This window comes from Leptodactylus fuscus, chromosome 9 (genome assembly GCF_031893055.1).
Source record: "Leptodactylus fuscus isolate aLepFus1 chromosome 9, aLepFus1.hap2, whole genome shotgun sequence".
NCBI lineage: Eukaryota > Metazoa > Chordata > Amphibia > Anura > Leptodactylidae > Leptodactylus > Leptodactylus fuscus.
The window spans coordinates 77972517-77997388 of record NC_134273.1 but is presented as its reverse complement, the minus strand read 5'-3'; the positions used below and the strand labels follow the sequence as shown (position 1 = coordinate 77997388).

At 42.2% G+C, this 24872-nt stretch overlaps 1 protein-coding gene across 5 annotated transcripts in view; it reads left to right on the top strand.

Moving 5' to 3' along the window:
- The window catches only part of MAGI1 (membrane associated guanylate kinase, WW and PDZ domain containing 1), a 321908-nt gene that overhangs the window by 215704 nt on the left and 81332 nt on the right, over positions 1-24872 (top strand). For 4 of the 5 annotated variants that reach the window (XM_075287479.1, XM_075287477.1, XM_075287481.1 and 1 more), the window contains 3 exons: positions 10834-10953; positions 18038-18247; positions 22575-22785. In XM_075287479.1, coding sequence (XP_075143580.1) covers positions 10834-10953; positions 18038-18247; positions 22575-22785 — 541 coding nt within the window. The remainder of the gene's footprint in view (positions 1-10833; positions 10954-18037; positions 18248-22574; positions 22786-24872) is intronic. The other variant, XM_075287478.1, reaches the window with a different exon arrangement.

Here is a 24872-nt window from a genome sequence, read left to right as displayed (position 1 = left end):
TCTCCATTATCGTCTTCATCTCTCTTAATACTTTTACTGGCAGAAATGCAACTATTGTTTTTAGGCTGTCATTGTGTGCTGTAATGTTGACTCGTAAAGCCGAAGTGAGAGCCGTCAGTAAGTGGTCCAGCGACTTCTAGGGCCGATTTTTGTTTTGACCTTTGCTAATGTTCTTTAGTGAGAATTTGGATAAAATTGCACATAAGACCTCAAATACAAGCAGATATGTGATAACCGTCAGCCTGTACTGTATCTGCTCCAGCTTCTGAACGTATAGGCTGGACTTATACTGAATTACTCTGGTTTTCTCACTGAGGCACCATATGGCGGTACATAGGAGTTCTATAGATCATTAGTATGGCCTATATGCTGCTGTACGTAGACTCCGCATCACACTACACTGTCAAGCTCTATCTGTCAGTCAGTCTATCTATCTATCTATCTATCTATCTATCTATCTATCTATCTATCGTCTATCTATCGTCTATCTATCATCTATCGTATGTCTAGATACATCCTTCTATCTAGATTCATCTATCCCATGCCTGTGTATCGATCTCTTATATATTTATCTATGTAGATCCATTCATCCGCCTATCTATCTCATGTCTATCTATACCTGTCTACAGTATATCTATCTATCTGTCTATCTATCTCGTCTATCTATCTAATCTATCTATCTCCTATCTATCTGTCTATCTATCTCGTCTATCTATCTAATCTATCTATCTATCTCCTATCTATCTATCTATCTATCTATCTATCTATCTATCTATCTATCTATCTCCTATCTATCTATCTATCTATCTATCTATCTATCTATGTCTATCAGTTTATCTATCCATCAGTTACATATCCTTGCATGTATTTGCTTCCATTATTGAGTTATTTATCTGCTTTTGGGCAGATCTTACTAATATTATTGGCCTCTCCTGGTTTGGCGTCACATCAGACCGCACAGAATCTCGGCCTCCCCTCCTTTCATCCAAATAAACGTATACTTTCCATAATCGGAGGAGCTGTCTATGTGTCTATGTAATAAAACTCCTTAAAAAAAAATCCCCAAACCCTCCTGCCCCCTGATTGGTTTGTTGGCGGGCGCCATACACAGGAGCTGGAGGTCGGGCTGTCTGAAAAGAGCATTGTTGGGCACATCTGTTGGAATGACAGGTGGCACGCCGGGCGCTGCAGCACGAACAGGAGGAAAGTGTTTTGAATGAGATATAAGATGAAGCTAAAAATGTGTCAAACAGCAGGAGGAGGGGAGGGGGCGCCGCGGCAGAGCCGTATTCATATTTTGCTGACTTTATGTCATCGGGCGGGAGCTGTTGTGCTCTGCCACAATCTCCATTCACGCTGTACTAGACGTCGAGTGATCCAAACAGGAGCGATCTGCAAAGCAATATTTAAAGGAGCCGTCCTGGAAAAACGGATACGCGGGGGGAGATTTATCACGAGGACGCCGCTTTGCTGCAGTTTGCGTTGCCAAATTTGGGCCAAATGTGTAACAGTTGCTCCGTATTTATCAAACATTGTGCAAAAAGACACAAACATGACATGAATTTCGTAAATTGCAAAAATGTTATAGCCCTCAAAATCACACCTATGAAAAAATCCCAAAAATGTGTCCAGTCCTGATCCGGGGCAAGTAGCCGGGTCCTGAAGTGGTTACGTTTGCAATAATACATTACTGATACAGTAACCTGACTGACGGATATCGCCGCCATCTCCTGTCATATCACGCTGCACCTTTTTGAACCGCTAATAAGATTTTATACGTGGCCGCGGTGTGAAGACTTAGTAAATCCGAGATCGGTACAATTAGTAGAATGGCGGATACAAGGTATCGAGGCCTCTCATTACACGTGACAGCTGGGGTGAAGTCATTGGAGATTGTCTATGGATGTGTAAATCTCATTCTCACTTTCCAGGACCTTCGTCTAATAACGTTTCTTTTAAAGATGATCGGTAATAAAACCTGATTATATTGCAATACAAAAGACAATACGTGACGGGAGACGCCGGGATCTCATTAGAAAACAGAATGTCAACAAAGTAATAGTGAAGATGAACGTGCGTAATAATCGGCGCCGATAATCATAAGCCTCGCGTATCCCGGGATAAATGACACTTAGCGGCGGCGTTTATTCGTGACCCCTATTGGGCTGCTTAAGAATCCATATTGCTGTAAAGTAACAGGATCATTGGGTATTCTCATACAAATTCAGTTACCGTTGGCCAAATGCTCCTTAAGCTCCGACACTTGCAGGATCGGTTCGGCCAAGGGTGCATGTGTTTTGAAGGCAAGGCCCCATGCAGCGAGTCATCATTTTAGTCTGTATTAACTAGAGATGGGCGTGAGCTATGTTCGATACAAATACCCCAAATTGTTCGGTTTTTAACGAAACTGAACAATTTGAGATTAGTCTCGGAGGAACTAAGCTGGCCACTGCGATATGCATTGCAGTAAATTATTGTACTCTGGGGTCTCTTCAGATCCCAGAGTATAATAAGTGTAAGCCCAGGGGAGGTGTAAAAAAAACAAAAAAATTATACTCCCCTTGCCGTTTGAGCCTCATCCAAGTTTGTCCTGCTCCCAGGATCACCACTGGGGCCTTTGAATGGGCCACAGCAGTCACATGGGCATGCCCAACGTCATGACACTTGGTCTTCTTATGTGACCCTGGGCAGATGATGTCACAGAGGAGACCAAGAGAGCACCAAATGTCTAAAGGAGGCCCGAAAGAAGTAAGGGAAAGGGAAGCGTAAATGTTTATTTTTTGGACCCCCACCTGGCAAAAGCCAACCCATTCTGGGGATCTCTGACTTGTATGTTGGGCTCTACCATTGGTATATTATGGATATTTCCTGATTATAGCTGGAGTAGGGTGCCGGGCAACTCTCACAGTCCACTGAGCATTTGGGTCCCAAGACAATCTGTATAAAGATGTCCTCTACTACTGTAGACAAGGGAGGTGGACAAGACCCAAATTTGAGTCTGTCACTCATGGCCCAGATGCACTTGGTGTCTTTTCTTCTCCCGCCTTTGACCTTTTTCTTTTTCTTAGTGTTTTTTCCTTTGACCCGCTCCCGGTTGCATTCTCATTTAATATCCCTTGCCATGTTGGATTGGTTTTGACATTGTAGAGTTACAAGATGATTTTTTTGGTGGGATTGCCCCGCAGAGATACAGGTCAGGTCATCTTGTCTGTTACCGCTATGACAGCAAACATTTCTCTTTTGTAGGTGACATCACACACAGCAGATCAGATAGTGTTGAGGTTTACGTTTCAATCCGTTGACATAAAAGTAGAGCGTGTTTCTCTTTTTTCTGCTGGAATTGACCACCCATCGTTCCAGTGAGAATCGTCTCCCTTTCTTCTAGTCAACAGGATAAAAAATCTAAAGTTTACCCCGTGACGCATTCAGTATTTTGTTGCATTTGTTGACAGGGGGAAGAAAATTGTTTATAATCTTGATTCTTCCTTTAGTAGCCAAACTAACGCAAGTGTCAACGCTCAACATCTTGTCAACGGGAGAAGGTAGAAGCAGATGAAGGCCAGGAGATGTTTAATGTTTCACCCAAATGTTACGAGCTCTGTCCGCCACTCCAGTACAGCCGTGTACGTTGTAAAAAACTTTTCTTGACTCTTTATTCCATACAAAATTCCAGATAAAATAAATACATCAAACACACGTGTCGTTTTAAAATGTGCGTCCAGACTGACGTGTTTCGGAAATCTTGTTCCTTTCTCAAAGCCTTTGAGAAAGGAACAAGATTTCCGAAACGCGTCAGTCTGGACGCACATTTTAAAACGACACGTGTGTTTGATGTATTTATTTTATCTGGAATTTTGTATGGAATAAAGAGTCAAGAAAAGTTTTTTACAACGTACACGGCTGTGCTGGATATCTTTTTTACCTTTGGATTTATTGGTTTCTCCTCCGGGCCCTGGGAGTGTATATCCGAGCAAAGCTGTGGAAAGGAAATTCAAATGGGAGTACAACCAGAAGATATATGACTGCAGTTGGGCTGAGTATTATTCCTTTTTTTCCCCTTTCCTATTGACTTACGCCACTCCAGTAGTTCGTTCCCAATCTTCTCTCTTTTTGATCTTTCATGGGAGACTTTTTGTCTTTCTATCACTTAAGTGCAAAATGTAATGATTCACATAGACATCCCTTCCATTGCTAGGAACACAATTGGGTGACGTTAGGGCTATGTATGAAGGAGATAATGAGCGTCGTAACTAGTCCTCGTTGTGACATTGTTGACATGTTGTAAAAAAACATCTTGAGTGAAGCCTTGGAAAGGAAAAGATTGTAGGTCGTTCTTGCACCGAAGGTGATAATATCCTGGTATAAAGTTTTGGGTGAACATTGGGCACCATGAGGCTGAGAAGTCAGGCATCAGATCATGTGTAAGACCAATCCGACCATCAACGTGCTGGACTGAACTAGCAGGTTGGCAACAAAAGTGACCACTGTCTGGTCATATTCATGTCCGGCAAACAATACAGTGTCCCAACAGTTGGTCTAAATTGTCAATTCGTCTACTTCCATCTAATGTGTGTGGGCAACTGACCATTGGCCGCCAATAGTTATCGGCTGTTCTTCCTGACTCCCCCACATCTTCCTGACTCCCCCACATCCATCAATGGGGAGCAGGGTATACTTTGCTCAGAATTATGTAATGATTTTCAGTAATTCTGATGTATTTGTCTGTTGTGTCACCTCGATAATCTGACCTTGCTTGTTGTTTCTTATGACTCGAAATTGATGTCATCCCAGGAATAATAGACTTCATAGACAAAGAGAATATTTCAGCATTCGTTTGATGGCCTAACACAACTTCATGCTATAGAGACTTGTCTTAAGTAGGGTTGAGCCGATCTTGACTTTTCAGGATTGATTTTGAAATCCGATTTCCAATCATTTTTCATTCGAACCCGATCTCGATCCCAATGCAAGTCAATGGGATATTTTCTACTAATTGGAGATCGGATTTTAAAAACGTTCCTATTCACTTTACAGCATGGAATCTAACAATTGAACGCTTTAATTGTTAGAATCCACGCTGTGTAGTGGTTTTATTTTAATCACTAAGCAGCCAGAGGATTTTTTTTTTAATCCTCTGGCTACTTAGTCCCCCCTGGTGTCCACTTACCTGCAGAGATGGCTGGTCCGGTGCCCAGTGTTTTTGGTCTTCTTCACCTCGCTGCCCCCTGCCTCCCAGGTTAGGAGAGTGTGGACGGGTACTGGGAGGGGAGATGTCACATCTCCCCGCCCTATACCCGCCCACATTCTCATAAGCCACAAACCCCGCCTTCTTCCTAGGTCTTTAACACTAAACTGGGAGGCGGGGGCAGAGAGGCGAAGAAGACCGAGACCAGCCATCTCTGCAGGTAAGTAGCTACTAGAGATGTTAGCTAGTCTCCCATGGAAAGCAATAGGTTAAATGAGCGGAGCAGAATGAGCGGAGCGTATACTCAGTGTGAAGGCTAACATTGTAAGCTTTTCCCACAATGCTTGGTCAGTAGCAAAGCATTGTGGGAAATAATCACCGATCTCGATCCCACCTAAAAAGATCGCTCAACCCTAGTCTTAAGGCTTCCTTGTTGAATTTTCCTGATTCAATGCAATACATGGTGGCCTTCCATGTTTTATGGACACATATGTGGAACACAAAGGCACCAATTTTGTTCCATGAACTAAGTCGGTGTGGTGCTTTGTTTCGATTTTTGGTGGTGAAGCCAACGAACCTCAATCCGACCGCTGGAAGGATGGCTTTCAACCTCCTTGAAACAACCACCTTAAATTGCATTATAGGTGGACTTCTAGTAGGTACGCATAATATATGTAGGGAATCCGATCTGGATAAGAGGTGGGTCGATTGGAAAAGTTTCGCTACATGCGGTAACGTGATAAAGTTTCATCTGTGGAGACCGTGTGAGATGTTGGTGTTGTGAATAAACCAATTCCACCATGTAACCACAACTATGTTAGGACTGGACCAATCCTAGTCGTCAGGTAGTCATTGTGTTTCAAAATCCTTTGAAGGTAAAACTTTTGGAAACTGTTTCTATTGATGAAGTAGAATTGTCATGAAAATTCTTATTCGAGTCCGATGGGTTCACAAAGTGTCTATTCCATTGATGGAAATGTGTTTGGTTATATAAGCGATGAATAAGAAGGTGTTAACAAGGAGAGAAGTGATAAATCTGTGACTCCACGTATTAATCGTACACCATAAGCCGGGCTGACAGCGTACAATCAATTAATACTACAAGTCTCGGTGGAGGAACAGTAACTAATACCTAAATATATAGAAACCGCATGTAGAGATTAGATGTTGTGCCGCTTGTCAGCCGCCCCCATGGGAATTCTAATTGGAACAGTAAACCTAATTACATCGAAAGTGGAGAATGTGACAACGTTCTGTCTATCGTCTTCCACGATCTGGTGAGCAAGAGTGAACCACTAATAGGCAAAGACCATCATGGCGGTGACTTGTTACGGCGACGAGGTTGTCATTAAAGGGCCACTGAACCAAATATAGAAGTTGTATTAGTTAAAGAGACATTGTATCCAGATTGTACAGTGTTCTCAATTCTACAGAATACACCACAATTCCTATGTACGGTCCCAAAATCAGGATTTTTTTCTTTGGTATAAACTTTTCACCTTGACTGGGAAAGTGGCCCTGGTGGGCTAGAGGAACTCACTCACTATATACTATATAAGTGCCATGGATTACAGTTGTGTTCTGAACCATCTGCTTGTGTGTTTGTGTAAGGGACTGTACACCTTTTATTGCCGTCGTTAGACAGAAAATGGAACAGGAAGCGGACAGCTCCATTCTCTGTGTAGTGGCCAGACCAGGTACTGCAGATTGGGAATGGAACCCAGGGTGCAGTGACTCCGTTCCACCACTACTCAGAGAACAGCGCTGTCCTGCTCTTTTCTCTGCTAAGAACAGCTGATCGTTGGGCGTCCAGTGTCAGACCCCGCAGGTCTGATATTACCGACCCATCTTCAGGATATTTGTAGCCCAGAAGCCCCTTTTAAGGATCTATCCACATCCGACAGAATTGCTATTGTAATCTATTCTTATTAAAGAGATGATATATTAAAATGAGAAGCCGTGGTGCATGAGGCTCCCTAAACTCAATATGGTTATTCCAATTTTTTGGATTTTTTTAAATTATTTTTCGACTTCAAACACAATCTGCGCTGAGCACTTTTGCAGGGACTCTATGAATCCGCGTTGCAGGGACTCGAATGCTTTTTTTATGCAAAGTGTATTTGCTTTGCTCCTTTTAGAAAGCAAACATTGCGGGTTTGTTTCATGTGAGGTTTGTGATCATTGTACACGAGCAGACGGCTTAGGAAACCCTTTGATTTTCCCATCTGCCGAGCGTGTGTCCAGCAAACAGCTTGTCCCTGTATTCAGTGGTAGGGGGGAGGCCGCCATCACACCTCCCACCACCCACCCACCCCAGCTCTGCTCTCTTTCCAAGGCTGCTTTAAATATTTGCTCACATCCAAGGCAATTATCTAGAGAATTCCAGCCCTGACATTTTATCAGATAATGTGAACAAAGACGTAGATAAGATGGCTGCACTGCAATGATAGGCTGCTGATATGTGGCCAGAGCCCTGCAGGGAATGGTGAGGATTTGTCACAAATGTGTTGCCATTTTAAAAAAAATTTATTTGAAATTTTGTTTTTATTTAATTTTTTTCATGATTATGTGGGAGGCCATATTGCATGAGCTGCTCCTTCGATCCGCTGAGGCTGAGGCCGACTCACTATGGGCATGCTCAGTGCAGGGAAAGGGAGGAGATGAGTGGTGACATCATCTATTGTCAATAGTGATGTAATGATGGGTTAGTGGTGTTATCTATAGAGGTGTTATCTTCTATTGTCATTGTCTGTCATGTAAATGAAATGACTACTGCAAATAAAACCAGGCTATTATTAGGCTTAGTGGCCAGAATGAAAATTGCAGGATTGAGAATTTTTTTTTTTTTTTATATCTAGAGGGTGACTTAGAAAATGATTCAAAATATTTAATTATCTGGTGACACATTCCCTTAAGGCTAAGTTCCCACTGAGTTTTTTTGGTCAGGGTTTTGCCATTGTCAAAACCGGACCGGAAAACGCCTGGTGTTTCCTGATCAGGTTTTTGCCATTTCCACTTCAGGTTTCTGACCAAAAAAACGCGAGCAGGAAAAACTGGCTCCCATTGATTTGCATTGAAGCCGCAAGCCGGAAAACGCTCTCGGCTTCAAAAAGACTCAGAAGCGTTTTGTATACTTTGAATGGTGAGGCGTTTTTTGGTTCAGGGTTTGGAGGCGGATTTCTGCCAAAACACTCAGTGGGAACTTAGACTTAAGATTTAAAGACTTCCCCCATAGTCCTGTATCCTCAGTTTGGCCAGGTGTGCTTGTGTTTTCGCGGGGCAGAAGACGGAAACCGGCCGGATTGTACAAACTGGAGAACGAGCGCAGGTTTGAACCCTAATGCGGTGGGAGGGGTAGACTCCCTTTAATCTGACTGGGCGATCAGTTGATCGCCACCGATCTGGCCATATATTACTCATCGGTGACCTCTGGAGGAGAAGTGTGGTATTACCCGCCAGTCATATGAATGGGCAGCCACTTTGTTTCATAGAGGGGTTCCAAGTAGGGTCCCCCCTTCTTTGAGGTTGATAAGTCCTGATACGCTATAGGTTATATTCTGCTCTGCTACACTTAGGGAAGTTTTGGAATCTAGAAACATTTCATGACCACTCCGGCTCTGCTACATCTGCGTATCTCTATATTCATCGTACATTAGGATCTTACAGCATTTCTGCAGCATATTGCTCTGTTTGCCACCTCCATAATTATATGTTACCGAGATGAAGTTTTGTGCCTATTAATATTATTATTTTAATTAGAATGATTTGCATCCTCCTACCCGAGAATAAATATTGAATCCTCAGTGTCAGGACTGTGGGCGGCCGCGGATCTGTCTGCGATACTCACATGGGTATAGTACGCCTTTCTGGCTGGAAGGAGTCCTGTGCGGTCACCACCCAATGTCCCACCCAATGTCTGCAGGAAGAATGAATGAGATCTTGTCTCAGCCTTGTAGTGGATTGTTCCTGGTTGTGTATCACCTGTATGCGTAATATCAGTAGAGTCACCGCATTGTCATAGATGGGAAAAGATAAATGGCCGCAGGTAGAACCGGTTTGCTTCATAGACACACCTACATATACATCTGCCCTGGATATGTTGTCAAACTTCTACCAAGCACCGGAATATCCATGGTTGATCAATTGTTCTTTAGTACTAGCTATTGTTTTATCCATAGTCTAAACATCTATCAATCTATAGTGTAAACCACTGTCTGGGTAGGTTTTGTTCATTCTCATGGAGTTGCACCGTATCTATCTATCTATCTATCTATCTATCTATCTATCTATCTATCTATCTATCTATCTAATCTATCTCACATCTATCTATCTATCTATCTATCTATCTATCTATCTATCTCACATCTATCTATCTATCTATCTATCTATCTATCTATCTATCTATCTATCTCTCTCTCTCTCTCTCTCTCATATCTATCCTTCTATCTATCTCCTATCTATCTATCTATCTATCTATCTATCTATCTATCTATCTATCTATCTATCTATCTATCTATCTATCTCCTATCTCTCTCTATCTCTAGTTTTATCTATATAATCTATCTATTGACCTTATAGTTCTTTCTAGAGTTCTATGTATCTATCTACCTGTATACTAGATATTTTTCTGCCTGTATCTGGTTCTATCCATCTTTTGTTCTTTGTATCTCTCTGACGTATCATTCTTTAGTTCTATCTATATATGATCTCTCCATTTCTCTTTCTTTCTATTATTCTTTGAAACTTTCCATCTAGAACATTCTACTTGTCTAGCTTTATATTTGTTGCCTTCTCCTCCCGGCCATCAGATAATAGACAGTTCTACCAAATCTCAGTAGTATAATACCAATAGTTTCTACTTCTCATTTCCTTCTTTCTGTTCTCTACTCCTTACTGATACTGAAGAAGTTCTAGAAGTCTGCTCATTGTGGAAAATATTGTCCACCTCGGCCCCGGCACCAGGGATGGATTTCACTACGGCACTGAACTTATATGAGATATTTTATAGCCGAGCCTTTGGAACGTCCTTGACAAGTGTCTGAGGGTGTTACATTTGTGATCATTCGCTCTTAAATCCAAATATTGTGTGTCACGGGGCCGGCGTTGGTTTTCTCTTGCTGAGGGCAATCTAGCTACTAAGTGTTGTCTGAAGCCGACAGCTGGTGTCATTGTCCCCTCCCTGTGGTTGTGTGTCATAGACCAGATGTTAGATCATCTGAGCCCTCAGCCTCCGTGTGTAGTAGGACGGGGTCTATTCAGGGTTTCAGTCTTCTGTAGCCAAAATGTCTTGGTAGACTGTTTCTTTATACATGACGCAGCAGTGGATTTAGTAGACACTAAGACGTTCTTAACCATCTTGGGCAGTCTTATGGATTTTGGACCATGCATGGTTGTCCATGTTTGCGACGTATTGTTCCAAAGACACAGGTCAGATGACTTCTCATGTCTATGGAAAGTTGTAGGCAGTCTTTGTTGGAAGGAGACATCTTAGTCTTGCTCTTCTGGATCTTCAGGTTCCAGCAGACCACATGAGACCTCTTTGTCTAGGTCTAACCATCCAGTTCTCTTTTTTTATGTGTTTACTTCACGTTAGATGAAATCTGATGCACTTTCTCTTTTAATGTTGACATTTGTCTTCTGTTTTGTAGGCACAACACGACCACCTAGAGAAGGAGAAGTCCCTGGTGTGGACTACAGATTCCTGAGCGTACAGGAGTTTTTGGCACTGGAACAGAGTGGAACGCTACTTGAAGTTGGGACATATGAAGGTATGTGCGAGTATGAATGGTTTCCCTTAAAGGGATTGGTCACAGTTTTCCAGAAGAAACAGCGCCATTCATGTTCACAGGCTGTGTCTGGTATTGCAGCTCATAGTATAGGTACCAGAATGACCTTATACTATGTATGTGAGGTCCTGCTTTCACCTGACAGCAGATGTTGGATGGAATTTCAAGTTGTCCAATCCTCCATTGGAGGTGCTGGTGGTCAATTACTCCCCCAACCCTATTAAGACACATGCATACTTGCCCGAGCCAGGTATGCAGGTGTATGCAGTGGGTCAGGAGCAATAGCCATATGTCTAGAAAGGTAGGCTTCTGCTGTGATCTTTGCCACATGTCTATGGGTGATCCAAAATTCTTGCCTAGGCATGGCGAACCTCGGCATTGCTGGATTTTCTACCATGTTTTAGAAGTTTTTTGAAACCACATACACATTCACTATACTGCGGAACTCATTTAGTTGCCTTATTAGTTCGGAGATGAGGTTTAATAAGGACAGATGCCAAGAAAAAAAACTAAACCCTTAAGGAGTCAAAAAGTTGAAGTTGTCGCTTGTGATGAGGACAAAGAGGACTTCCATAACTAATGGTAAAGATCATTCTCCTTTATGTCCCTCGGCTTCCATCTGCTTGCATTATTTGTAGTTCACATCTGCCGGGTCTAGTCCATTGCAATATAAACTATCCATTTTACAATTTTCTTATAGAATAATTCATCTGAAAATGTGTCTCTCGGCAGACCTGCTTACAAGATAATTAAACCATTTGCAAACTCTTGTAATTTGTTAATGTGATTGCAAAATTGCAGAGTGAAATTTCAGAAATGGGATTCTCAACGACTTGTCCTCATAAAACCTTCCCTAATTGTCCGAGCTAAACAAGAATTTCTTTAGTAGAGAAGCCAGAAAGCGGCAATGAGAAACAAATCAACATGGCTGTGCTAGAACCTTTGCGTGGCTTCTTGCCACCATGTCCAGTCAATGCCATGCCAGCCCATCTCCGCACCGTTCGTATATCCGATATACAGGGCTCCATACACAAGGACAAAACATTCTGGTGAAGACTCTTGGGGTCAACGTCATTCTTTTTTGTTCAATCTCAATGTAGCTCCGAGGACAAATGGATACCAACCATTAGTTTGACAAAAATTTCATTGTGTGACCAGCTAGAAAAGTATATGATTTATAGAGAAAATAGCCTTCTTACTGGTGACTGAGCAAGTTATCCGCCTCGGCTTTGTCATGTGACCAGTAATAAGACCCCCCCCCTTTCCGCCCCAACAGACACGGCATCTTACGCATGGACAGGAAGTTGACTTCTCTATGAATGGATAGAGAGGTCAACTTCCTGTCCATGAGAACTATGAGTTCCTAGGAGAACTTCGATGTGAGTCTCCTAGGAAAAAGTAGAGAAAGTGACTTCCCATCCACTGTGGACGTTGGAGAGTCAGAGTAACAGTTACATGACACAGATGAGGCCTAAAAATGAATGAAAAACTCACAAATTCAACCACCGGTAAAAACAAACTCCTCTTATGTATCGACAGGAAGCTAGGTTCTCTGTTCATTCCTATGAAGGCCTCAATTTGAGGAATAAATAGAGAAATTAACTTCCTGCCCACATATTGGACAATGTGTTGGTTGAAGAGTCAGAGTGTCGGTCACATGACACAACTGAGGACCAAAAAGTAGTGAATAACAATTTACATTGTCGTGAAAGTACATTGTAACGGGCCAGTGAAAAAACCTTACGTGGGAATTCTACTTTAAGGTGACAGAACGTGGGCAAACTTACAGATTTTGATTGGATCTAAAGATTATGAAGACCTCACATCACTCCACTGATGGTAGATATTGGGGAAAGAAGGATAGAGCATTTTGGATTTCGGGAGAGGCAAACCACTAAAGTGTCTGTCCTCAGTTAATTTGTCTCTTTCCATCGACAGTTGAGCCAAGTGTGCACATCTATGGGAGGATCAGGAGAAATAACCTTGGCGGCCAACAGCGGTTGACCCAATATTGACACCACTGGATAGGTGTGGTCCTAATGTGCTAACACTATAATGACCTCATAAATCTTGTGTACATGAGGTACTGAGGTAGTGTTTTGTTTTTCTTTGTTATAGGAAAGACCTCTGATGGTATCACCTAATAGGCAGGAGGACCAGGTTTACATATGGTGACCAGCCATTAGTCTTGCATCAGTGGTAGATGTAGTTGAGCCAAAGCCAACAGTAGGTTGCCTTCTGCTAGTCACACACAGATGATAGCTGTCCCATTGTTTGTCCTCAGCTATCTTCTCAGACTGCTCTGTAGACTAGTCTATTTAGCAAACAGTTCTTTGTAGGAACCTTCATTCACAATCCTGCCCCAATGATCTCCCAATCATCCAACAAATGAGCAAACACTTGTCTCATTATTTATACTTGTGTAAAAATGGTTGTATGTTAGCAGCACATCTCCCAGTATAAATGGGGATATACCGAAAATGAATACAGTACATGAAAATAATATGGGGAAAACCAATCATATTGACATTCATTCATCCTCATAATAAAGGTTGCCACAAATTAACTGGTACCAGTTGACCTGCTGTACCATCGGTGGGCACTCCTTAATGGGAAGAAAATCTATGTGTGTAAAAGAACCCCACCGGAAACCACTGGCGGCATTATATCTCCTGTAGGAACAAAGGATTGCGTATATCCAACATATACAATCCTTCTTTTCGGGGAGAATCGGGAAACCTCCATACACATCCGATAGCTGTCCAAGCCCAGTGTTGAGTTGACTTTTCTCCAATATGTATGGGCACCTTTATACCACCTACTCTAAACTATAACATAGGAATGCTTGGAAGTGAAGAAATTCTGGATTTGGATTCTGTTCTATCAGTGTTTCGATCCTTTAGATATCCACTGACCACCACGAATTTACAACCATGACAACTGCTTGAAATATCTAACACCCTGGACGTCTCCTTAACGTTCTTATAGTTGATCAATGAATCTCTTCTTTATGGAAATTCTCTGATTATTTTGCAGTTTTTTGTGAAGTTTAGACCCTTGTTCCTCTACCGACACTACAAGGGGGCAAGGATTGTCTCCAAAGCTAATGTGGAGGTCATTCTGTGTTTGTGCCGTGTCCTGAACTAGTGTTGCACTTAACAATTCTGTTTATGGCGATGGGATATTAGGTTCCTGTTGGCTCAGTTATATTACTAGTCCCTGGTTATTTAACAGGCGGTAGTCTTATAGATATGTTGTCGTTTCCCATAACTGGACATCTCATCTGCCCGTTGGTGGTCCCACCACTGTAATATTGGTTCTAATCGATTTCCTTTGTTTTTATGTACAGTTTAAGCTTTTTCATGTTTACTTCTCATTTTGTTTTTTTTGGAAAGAAAGTCCAAGTCCAATAAAATTGTGAGGACTTATTACCAACTTACTGTTGGATGTGGACCTGGTCCTACAGAAATGACCATCCTTCTTTTTAGGAGGTGACTACTCGCATGGCCTGATCTTGTATACATTGAAAGCCAACCTTGGAACCAACTCGTCCCAGGTTACTATTCCGTCTGAATAAGTCTTTTTGCATCCGTTGACTGGAGTAGTCTGACGTCTTCCATATAGAGCTGGTGGAGTTGCGGTAATCATTTTTGGGGCTCTTTGTCGCTTCTGTATCGACCATTCAGCCATACTTTGGATCATTTGCATGGAATTCTTTTCCAATGGTTAGTTCGACCCCATCAGAGTGTTCAACCGGATATGGCGGTCAGTGTAATCTATGCGTATAGGGGAATCGTGGGGCATAGTTATCAGATGTGTATGGCTGGCCGTATAGTCAGGACATGTCCATAGACTTTTGTGTACATACGTCTTCCATAGAACAACCTGTATAGATTATATAAAGCCGATGGGATGGTGGAGAAATAGTTAAGGATATCATCTCCTCTGGATAGACCCCCAGTCCCCTTTTTTTCACGTTTCACCGGTTTTATTTATTTTATTTATTTAATCCTTGATGCAAATACTTCCCAATCTGCCTCGTCCAGCAAAATACTCTACAAATAAATGCAATTATCGAAAAAAAAAAATTCAGCAAATATTTTTGAGGCATTTGTAAAAATAGATTTTTTTTTCTTTTCCGAATAAGGAAGTTTGTATTGATTGTCGGAGAAAGTAAAGGCCCCCCCCCCCCCCCTCTACGCGCACACTTTTGTCTGCTCCAGCTGCCATCTCTTGGGTCTCGGGTCTGGTTGCCTGGTTACAAGAGTTTCCTCAAGGCGTCTTCTGAATAGCGAACGTTTGCAAGTTTGTGATGTCTGCAGACAGATTTCTCCACTCTTGTGTACTGGCTTGTTGCAGAACAATCATTTGACAATAAACATCTGCAATGTACATAACGTATTATCTATTATCTCCCCGTATCTCCTGCAAGTACAGTAGCTGAGATGGTTCAGTCCTTGTGGCCAGTATGGTGGAGCAGAATGTATGGCTAGCCTTGATTTAGTGGCCTTTACCCCCTTCATTAGTACCTCTTGCCTTTCAAATTGGGGGTAAAATGGCGGCACCATATAAGATGTATATGTTCTGTGCCTTGAACTCAGAGTCTGGTAAGTATAAAGCATCATCCACTTGCAACTAGAAATGGGCGAACCTTGCAAGAACCTCGGATTATTAATATTCGAGAGGTTGAACCACCACTTAATTTAGGACCCCAGACCTTCAGACTCCAAAGTATAAGATATCGAGGAAGGTTCGGAGAAATGTTAACCAGTAAGACTCTCTTCTATTACCGCTCCTACGCTCCCTTGCGGCATTCGGTGCTCCTCTACAGTCATCTTTTGGTTCTCTTCCAACCTCTTGAAGGAACCGTCAAGTAAAATAATATTTCATGGGAGGGCAACCCTCAAAATTTCAGTTTTGGCCAATCCTGGAGTTCTTAAAAAATTCCTAACGAACTTGGCTTGTTACAAACCGCTTCATTTCTGCTCCCCATCCACTGGTTTGGCTTGCCATAGGATTCCTATAACCATATTTACTAGCCATTGCCGGTATTGCAGACCACTTGCAGGTTCATGATGTTTTTGTCTATTTTTGAGCTGTATGTGGTTCCCCAACCATCCAAATCGTATATGGTTCCTGAGAAATATAGCGTTGGGGACTTGTGATGTAGAGCATGTTTATATAGCTATGATCCCTGGCATCTAACCTGGAGTTGCGTTTTAAGGCCTAAAATAGGGGCAAGGATATCTGCCTTGGGTAATGTGGGATGGGACATAGGAGCACTCAATATAATCGGAAGAGTTTGATATTTTGCAAGCTTGTTGAAAACCGGTTCCTTCCATCGTTTTGAGATAATGGGTAGAATGTGATTCACCAGACAACTGGAAGTGGTCCGTACTGGTCCATACTTGCTTTTGCTTCTCCTAGACACAGATGGGACCTATAAATTCATCTAGAGTATCGTCAATATTTTCTAATGTGGGACTGCTAGACTGGTTTATATAGTGGACTCTCCAGTCCAAAGGACAAATGGAAACCTGTAGGTCCAGTTGGTGGAGTGCCACCACAAATGTGGGTATGTCTGTAGCACATAGATAACAGTACAACAACTATAGTAGACTGGTATGAGTTGTTCTGAGGGGGACCGGTATCACAAGCTTTTACTTTTTAAGATTTGACACTTCAGAGGTTGGTGGCTACTATTTAGGTGCTCCTCCCCATAACCCACTACGGTTGGTTTCATAGGAAGCCCATTTATTTCACCTGTTCAGTTCATTAGCGGTGTGTCTATACAGGTCACTTTTTCTATACATGTACCACCTTTGATGTTACATACCGAATTAGTTGTGATGTCAGTCGTGAGTCCATAAGTGCCAGTCAGTTTGCATTTTTATTTTCTAACTTGTGTTTTCATCTTATTTGATCTATGAATAGAAATTGGATATTTTGAAATTTTATCAAACTATCTCAAATTCCACTCATCTGGGTCAGCTTTGGTGATCATATGGTGAGTGACTGCTGGCACCTCCAGGGATTAAGCTGTTATCTGTGAAGACACTTGGACAGTTTTGCCACAGCACCACCACTGGTTAAATGAAGTATTACACGGTATCCCATTAAATCAATGGGTTGTCCCTGTAATTCATGGACATGCCGAGTCCTCCAGAGAGTTAGACGCTCTTTGGAATTGCTTTCTGGAAATGATAAATGTACTTGGATATGGTACTAAAAATTTTTCTAAACCATAGCACGCCCTTTAAATAAATAAAAACAAAACAAAACATATAACAACCAAAATAGTTAATTTGAAAATTTTCTTTTTTTAAAAAAAAATTACTAAAAATTATTTTGGGCAAAGCATTTATTATTATTATTATTATTATTATTATTATTATTATTATTATTATTATTATTTTAGTTTATTTATTTATTTATTTATTTATTTATTTATTTATTTTATATAAGTCATACAAAAATAGCCCAAAAAGTAAAAAAAAAAAAAAAAAAAGTTAGGTGAAGTGCCATAAATTGTGGCAGCTGCCTGCTTAATCCTGAGTCTATGGGGTCCTTTTTTCACGTTTGAGAGCAAGAGGGGGAAAAAAAAAAAAAAATCTCCTTCCATGGTCAAATAAATGAGAGCGGTTGGATAATATGGGTCATTCCTCCCATTCTTCAGTTCTCAGGGTGAAAGGAGTAATGAATTTTATATTTTCCGTCGGCGCGCTCTAAATCTGACATCACATTGTACAAAAGCTCACTTGGACCGGGATTGCTAATTGAAATTCGCAGCGAGATGAAGTTTTGCTATTCAGCCCAGCTGCCTTTTGTTTTAAATCTCTGCAATGAATGATCTTCAACAATGCGCTCCTCAATCCTCCCAGTAAATGCAGCTCAAGTAACCCACAAGGAACAAAGAATCCCTCTTGCCTCTGCCGGGAAGTGTAGTAGTAGTTTTCCCCCCATACTGTTAGGACTGAGAAATTGCGGGGTCTTCCAATAAAAGAGAAGACGTCTACAAGTAAATGGAGGTTGTATTTTATTTAACAACGTGTTTCTTGTTGCTTAGGTAACTATTATGGGACACCGAAACCTCCGATCCAGCCCGTTGATGGGAAAGTGACTTCCGGTGATGCATTGCAAAACCCCTTCTCCGGCGCTAAGCAGTTGACCCCTAAACGGACAAAGTCTTACAATGATATGCAAAATGCTGGCATAGTGCATACCGAAAACTACGAATACGACGATGAGGCTCCTGAAATGAACAGTAGTTTTACAGGTAATGTCACATTGTCATCGAGAAATCGGGAAAGTTTTAGGGGGGAAGGGGGGTTGTTTTTTTCTTAATGTATCGCTAGGTTCTTATCCTTGGAGCTGCCATGAATTTTCCCAGTTTTGTTGCACGTTCCAATCGTAACAATTGGAAACTTACTTGCCAACATTCTTGAAGAATGGGATCTCCATAATCATTGATAGTCTATGTGATCATTTGGACTAGACTTCACCTTTAAGGGGTGGTGCTTGTCTTAAGAGTTGTCGCCTTGATTAAGTCCCTTGAAAATAACTTCTTGTTTAAATTAAGTTTTTCTGCTCAACATATTTCTTACCAAGTTTTAGATTTTTTTTATTTCCATTTTCTATATGACTACAATCCTGGGATCTTGTTCTCCCTGTTCTGTAGAGATCACTTCTCAAGAGTCATCTCATTATCAATGCAGACAGGATAACAAAGAAGTCACCGCTGACTAGGGTGGAGCGATCGGGAAAGATCGGATACCGATCGGTGATCGAGCAGATTTCACGATCGGGATCGGCTGGAAAATGATCAGAAATCAGATTTTGAAATCTCAAGATTGGCTCAACCCGAAAAGTGACTTTTCCCATAGAGAATCATTGACTAGGGTTGAGGGATCGGGAAAGATCGGATACTGATCAGAAATCAGATTTTGAAATCTCAGGATTGGCTCAACCCTAGAAGTGACTTTTCCCATAGAGAATCATTGACTAGGGTTGAGGGATCGGGAAAGATCGGATCCCGATCGTCGATCGAGCAAATTTCACGATCGCAATCGGCTGGAAAATGATCGGAAATCGGATTTTAAAATCGATCCTGAAATCTCAAGATCGTCTCAACCCTACCGCTGACTATAGATGGTGGCCCCAGCTCAGCACCTCTTCCTTCCCATACACCGACCTACGCACAGGTCACAGAGCATGCCCACAATATTATCCCATAGAAGTCAATGAATATCTCCAGTCGACAGGTTCCTGTGATCCATGTGGATACTATAAATCATATCTCTGAATGTTGTTCGCAGTATCTCAGGCAAGATGGCCGCCCCCATAGAAAAAATAGAAAACAAAAATCTACAATGAGATAATAAAAGTAAATTAGAAGTAAAAGAATATGTTTCAATATCTGGTTTTAATTAGTAAAAAAAAAGATATCCTCGACACGTTCCCTTTGAAGGTGGAAGCTTTGAAGAAGAAGAGGTTTTTACTTTAAAGTGAATCTTGGGCTTTTAACACAGTGTTGCTTTTTAGTTCCTCTTTCCGTGCGGCTTCTTAGTGTAATCTTAAAGGGGTTATCTAAGAACTAATATTAATGATATATCCTTAGGAGGGGTCACTAATATGAGAGTATACGGGGTCCGATACCTGGTACCACCACCAATTAACTATTGCAGTATCTTACCAAAAGTGGACCGCTCTGTACACTGTGTAGAGGGTTGGGCCCGGTAACTTCACAGTGTACTGATCCATCTGCTTCTGGAACTTACAATGTATAGAGATGAGCTGATGGTTGGTGGTCCTGGGTGTCTGATTCCTGAGATCTCATATTAGTAACCATGATAAGACACTCGGACATACCAGAAACGTCTTTATTATTGGAATGAGAACATGGCACAGCGCGTTTCGGACCACTGATGGTCCTTTCTCAAGTGCACAATTGCTTGTCTGGATGGCTCAAGAGCCCGGTTGGTCCATCCATTGCATCCAAGGTTTATCTCTGTCCGTCTACTTGGTAGCAGCAGTGCAAGTTATACACAATATAAAAAATAACTGTTACACTATGCAAAAAGTTTGGGGGGCTATATATACCGTACTTGGGAGAACAGTGGCCAGAAAATTTGGGGATGAGACCATACGGCCTATTTCTGTGGCTTGGCCCATTTTTGGGGGCATCACACACCCACTTTTTGTGCTTGTAACTTCACTTTGTTATAATGGGGCAAGCAACAGGTCGGCCATGTCCATTATTTTTTGGATGTGACCGACGCAATAAAATGCTCTAAAACGAGAGGAACAGGAACATCCGCCAGGCTCAGGAGATGGCCCACTCATCTGGGATCCGAGAGGTTCCCCCTTCCCAGTTCTGGCCCAATTGGCTAGTATGATATACACCCTTCTATGGTCTGTCAGTTTGCAAATTTTGGGGTTGTGCAGGTTATAGAAGTTTCTTTATCTAGTATGGCCGTTACGACCCTGTCGGCACAGGCTGAGAGTTGCAGTTTTGTCGCTGACTATTGCTGTACCTAGTACTCAGTGCTAATAATGATAACTAATTTGCATACTAATTAGCATTTCTAACGTGGCACTTGCACTTTCCAAACAATGCATAGTAATAGAGATGTCGCCACTTAGTGACACATTAACACTTTAGTAACACCTACTATCTCATCAAAGTAATCGGAAGAGAATCCTGAACCTGTGCCGTGCCGTTCATTGTGTTCCTGGCCCACGGCCATTCATGAAGGCCCGAGGCCCAAATAGAAAGTATCTAGGCTATTGTGAGGCCTGAGCAGAGAGCGGCAGTAGGCTGTCCTACAACCCAGCCATTATCTGCAGCAAACAAAAGAGCGCCCGTCTTCTAATTGTTCCACAGAAACTATGAAGTAAGACTCTGCCCCGGAGAACAATATGGTGAAGATGTGGGTGGGGGGCCGGGCGGTCTCAATTATCTACTGCTTGAGACATATAGTCAAAGATAGTTAAAGGGGTTATCTGGGATCAGAAAAACATAGCGGCTTTATTTCAGAAACAGCGTCACACCTGCCCACCACTTGTGTACGGCTCTCCAGCTTCACTGGAGCTGAGTTGCAATACCGGAAACAACCTGTTGACAGGAGTGGTGCAGTTTTTAAGAAAAATTAGCAATTTTTTTTAAAAAAATCCCTAAACTATCTTTGTCCTTTAAAGAAGAATCTGTCAGCCCTATAAAGACACAACATGGAGTGTACAGATCATCTAGAAACTTCTAAGGATACCCTTTACATTTTGCAGAACAGGGGGGAACCAGACCTCTTAATTTTTTTTTCCTATCAATTTATGTCTAGGTAAAGGGGTAAGCAATCCTACAAATTTCATCCAAAGTTTCCAAAATTAATAATAAAATTTAATATATGAAAATTTAAAAGCATTGAAAGGAAGGAGGTCGTAGCTAGCTAGTAGAGATTGTCGCTTGCCCTGGAGGACACATCCTTGAGACTTTAAAGAGGCTCCACTGATTCTGGTACAGTTGGAATCTTTTCTCTAGCCCTCATCATTCCTGAGAAATCATGTTCAGCATAATCATATTCTGGTGGGCGGTCCTTAGCTGTAGAAGCCCAACATGGACCGCCCACTTAACAGCAGTGAACATGACTGTGTGAAAATTAACAACCTTGGTTGCTCAGGAATGGTGGGGGTTAGAGAAAAAAAATTCAACTGCACCAGAGTCAGTGGAGCAGCGACTATTGAAGTTAGAGGTGGTGAAGGTGGTCAGAAATCCTCTTTAAATGAAGAGTGTAATACCTAATCTGGCCTGTGGTGGTGCTGGAGGGAAACTTAATACTTGTCACATATGGCAGTTTATGTTTGGTTATTGGCAGGACTCCCTGCGTTTACAGCAGTTTATTCCGGGGACCCTTGAAGGAAATCTGTGAAATATCGTACAGCTCTCTGATCTTGTAACGTGGGAAAACTCTAGCGCCCCTCCTTCTCCCGTTTTCTTATGACTGGTAATACTGATCAGCACTTTACTGCGTGTTGTGAAATATCTCACATTGTGCCCAGGTGTGGGAACGTTCACACAACGATGGCAATGTCCCTTGATTTTGAGCCACCACTGGCACGTATTCTAATCCTGGCCATTATTTTGGACAAAGCTAATGTTCAGCAAGACTGAGCTGGCACAAGAGTAGACGTTCGGGAGCAGAGCTAGAACTTAGTCATGGGACTCCTTTGATTTATTTATTTTTTTTGTAAATTTCCCCATGTCGACATTTAAATGGAGGCTTTTGTGCACCTGTATAGCACAGTGTGCTCACTCCTCCTGAATAGGTTTCATATTGAGACTCTTAATCCAATGGAATCCACTTGTGGTTTTGGTTTCAGGGGCTTCTTTTTTTTCCCATACACATAATAGGGGTTTGGAGTTGGTGGGTGTCAACGTCTGATGATGTCTAGGTGTAGTATGAGTTCACACGCATGTGTCACTACTGTCTGACAATGATCTCTTCTCAATGAGAACCTCGGGACCAGGTTGACCTTATGCTTTGTACCTGTTCCTGTGTATGTTCTCCACAGATTATGCTGAACCCCCATTTTTTTCCTTATCATGGCAGCAGACTCTAGTGAACAAGACGAAAACACAGCCAACAATTCACAAGAGCCAGCCGCACCACTTGCTCGGATCCTTCCTAGTTTTCCCACCATCACGGAAGCTTCTCAGAAGTTGCCTCAATACCTACCTCCTACTGACGAGGAAAGCCTTGGACCTCTGCCTGAAAACTGGGAGATGGCCTACACAGAGAATGGAGAAGTCTATTTTATAGAGTAAGTTTTGTGTGTTTTATCTTATTACGTCTTTTATTGGAAGATTTTTTACTTTCATTAGTTTCTACCGACTGGATTTATTGGGGCCACCAAAGGTTTTTGAGCGTCTTCAGGGTATTCAGAACATGTACTATACTACACATGTCCACTTTTGATTGTAACCATTGTGGGTATTATTGGTTGTATCATTCATTAGATTTAATAAGTTGTGATACAATTCTAAAGAAGTAGACCCCGGGGTCAAGCGATTGGCTCCAATGGGGATCGTCTTCGGACAATAATTGTGTCATAAGCAGGGCCCGCCAGCGAATTGTTGGCCAGCTCAGTAGGCCGGTTCTAAACGGTGCTGGAGATTCTGGAGTTGTAATGGTGACCATGTTGGTTGTCACCCAGTTTTTTAAGTGAAAGACTTGTATTCCCATTTGGCATGATCTGAGGATTTGTTACCAGTTGGTGCAATCCTTAAAGTGAACCAGTCTCATGGATTGGCAATCCAGTCCACAGGCAGCATGTTATAGAGCAGAAGGAGCAGCGCACATCAATATGAGTGGGTAAGGATGCAGTATAAGTTGTCTTGGCTTTAGGAGTCCAGTAGGCGGTTCTACTCAGTGATTGACAGGCTTCCTATATATGTATGCATACAAAGATAGCTGTCAATCACGGAGTAGGACCGCCTATTGGTTTACAAAGTCCAAAATGAGTAGAGACTCATATGGATAAGATAAAAGTTATTGCATTACTTTCCCCACAAAACATCATCAGTCATCTCTGCTCCTCCCGCTCTATAACATCCTGCCTGCAGATTCTATTTTTAATGTGACACTTTGCTTTCAAAGGGATTGTCCAGTTTTTGGACAGCAGCCATGTTTTTCTGAAACAGTACCACAGCGGTCCATAGGATATGTCACTGCATGCAATACCAGGTACAACCTGTGGACAGGTGTGGTGCTATTCTTGGAAGCAAGCAGCCATATTTCTCTAATGCTGGCCAAGGGGGTTGTCTAGGGTTTGGAGCAACCCGTGGGTTGGCCAGTGCAGTAAAATAAAAAAAGAAATTAAATTAAAAAAAAAAAAAAAAAGAAGAAAGCAAAAAATGCACACCACCATTGTCCGCTGCCGATGCCTTTTCTGTCTTGGGCTGGGGCCATGATCCTGGAAGCCCTTGAGGCTCGTGTGACTGCTGAGACCAAATCGGTGGCCTCAGGGCTTTATTATTCTTCTTCTTATTTAATACCTGGTCCTTAGTATAGGTCATCAATTGAAAATCGGCAGGGGTCCGAAGTGGCTAGGCCTGCAGGCTCTTCATTACTTACCAAGCGCAGTGTGATACATTTGCTTGGCATCACAGCTCAGCCTCGTTCACTTGAATGGGACTGAGCTATGATCAGTCCATGTGATGGGTGAACCTGACCTGGGAAGGGCAGACGTTACTCAGTGAGTGCTCTGTTGCTATGATCGGCCGATCTTCTGGTGTTGGACCCCGCTGATCTTTAATGGATGACCTACCCAAAAGATTGGGTGTCCATAAATGTATCCCAGAAAACCCAGTGTAGAGATAAACGCTCCAGAACTGAGATGTATTGTGTATCATGACTATAGTAGAATGGTCTGCCCCCGTACTATCCCTATACTGCTCCCTACACAATCTGCATAGGTTTCTGGCCACCCCTTCCCTCTCCCCCAGCGCCGCCGCTTGCCTCGGCGCGCTCTCCTGATGGACATGCATTCTAAATCTCCTTGAAAGCTTCCAGTGTTAATATTTCAGGACGTGATTTGCTCACGGATGGTGGTTTTCACTACGCATTGTTTTGTTTTCCCCCCTTCAATCCGAGTCAGTGACAATCTGAAGATTCGCAGATGCGGCTTGTACACGAAGTGGTATTTATTCTAACTGGCCATCTCACGATACAGGGCGTCTCGGAAGGAGATATTAATTCCTCACACAGAACAAACCAGTCATCTGTGCAGTTCAGATAGTGCTTGGTGAAGCAGGAAGCTGAGCAAATCCCTTAACAACTGCACGTAGGGGGGGAGGGTGGAATTGGGAATACCGTGTTTATGGTGTTAATGCGGAGATTTGTGATAAC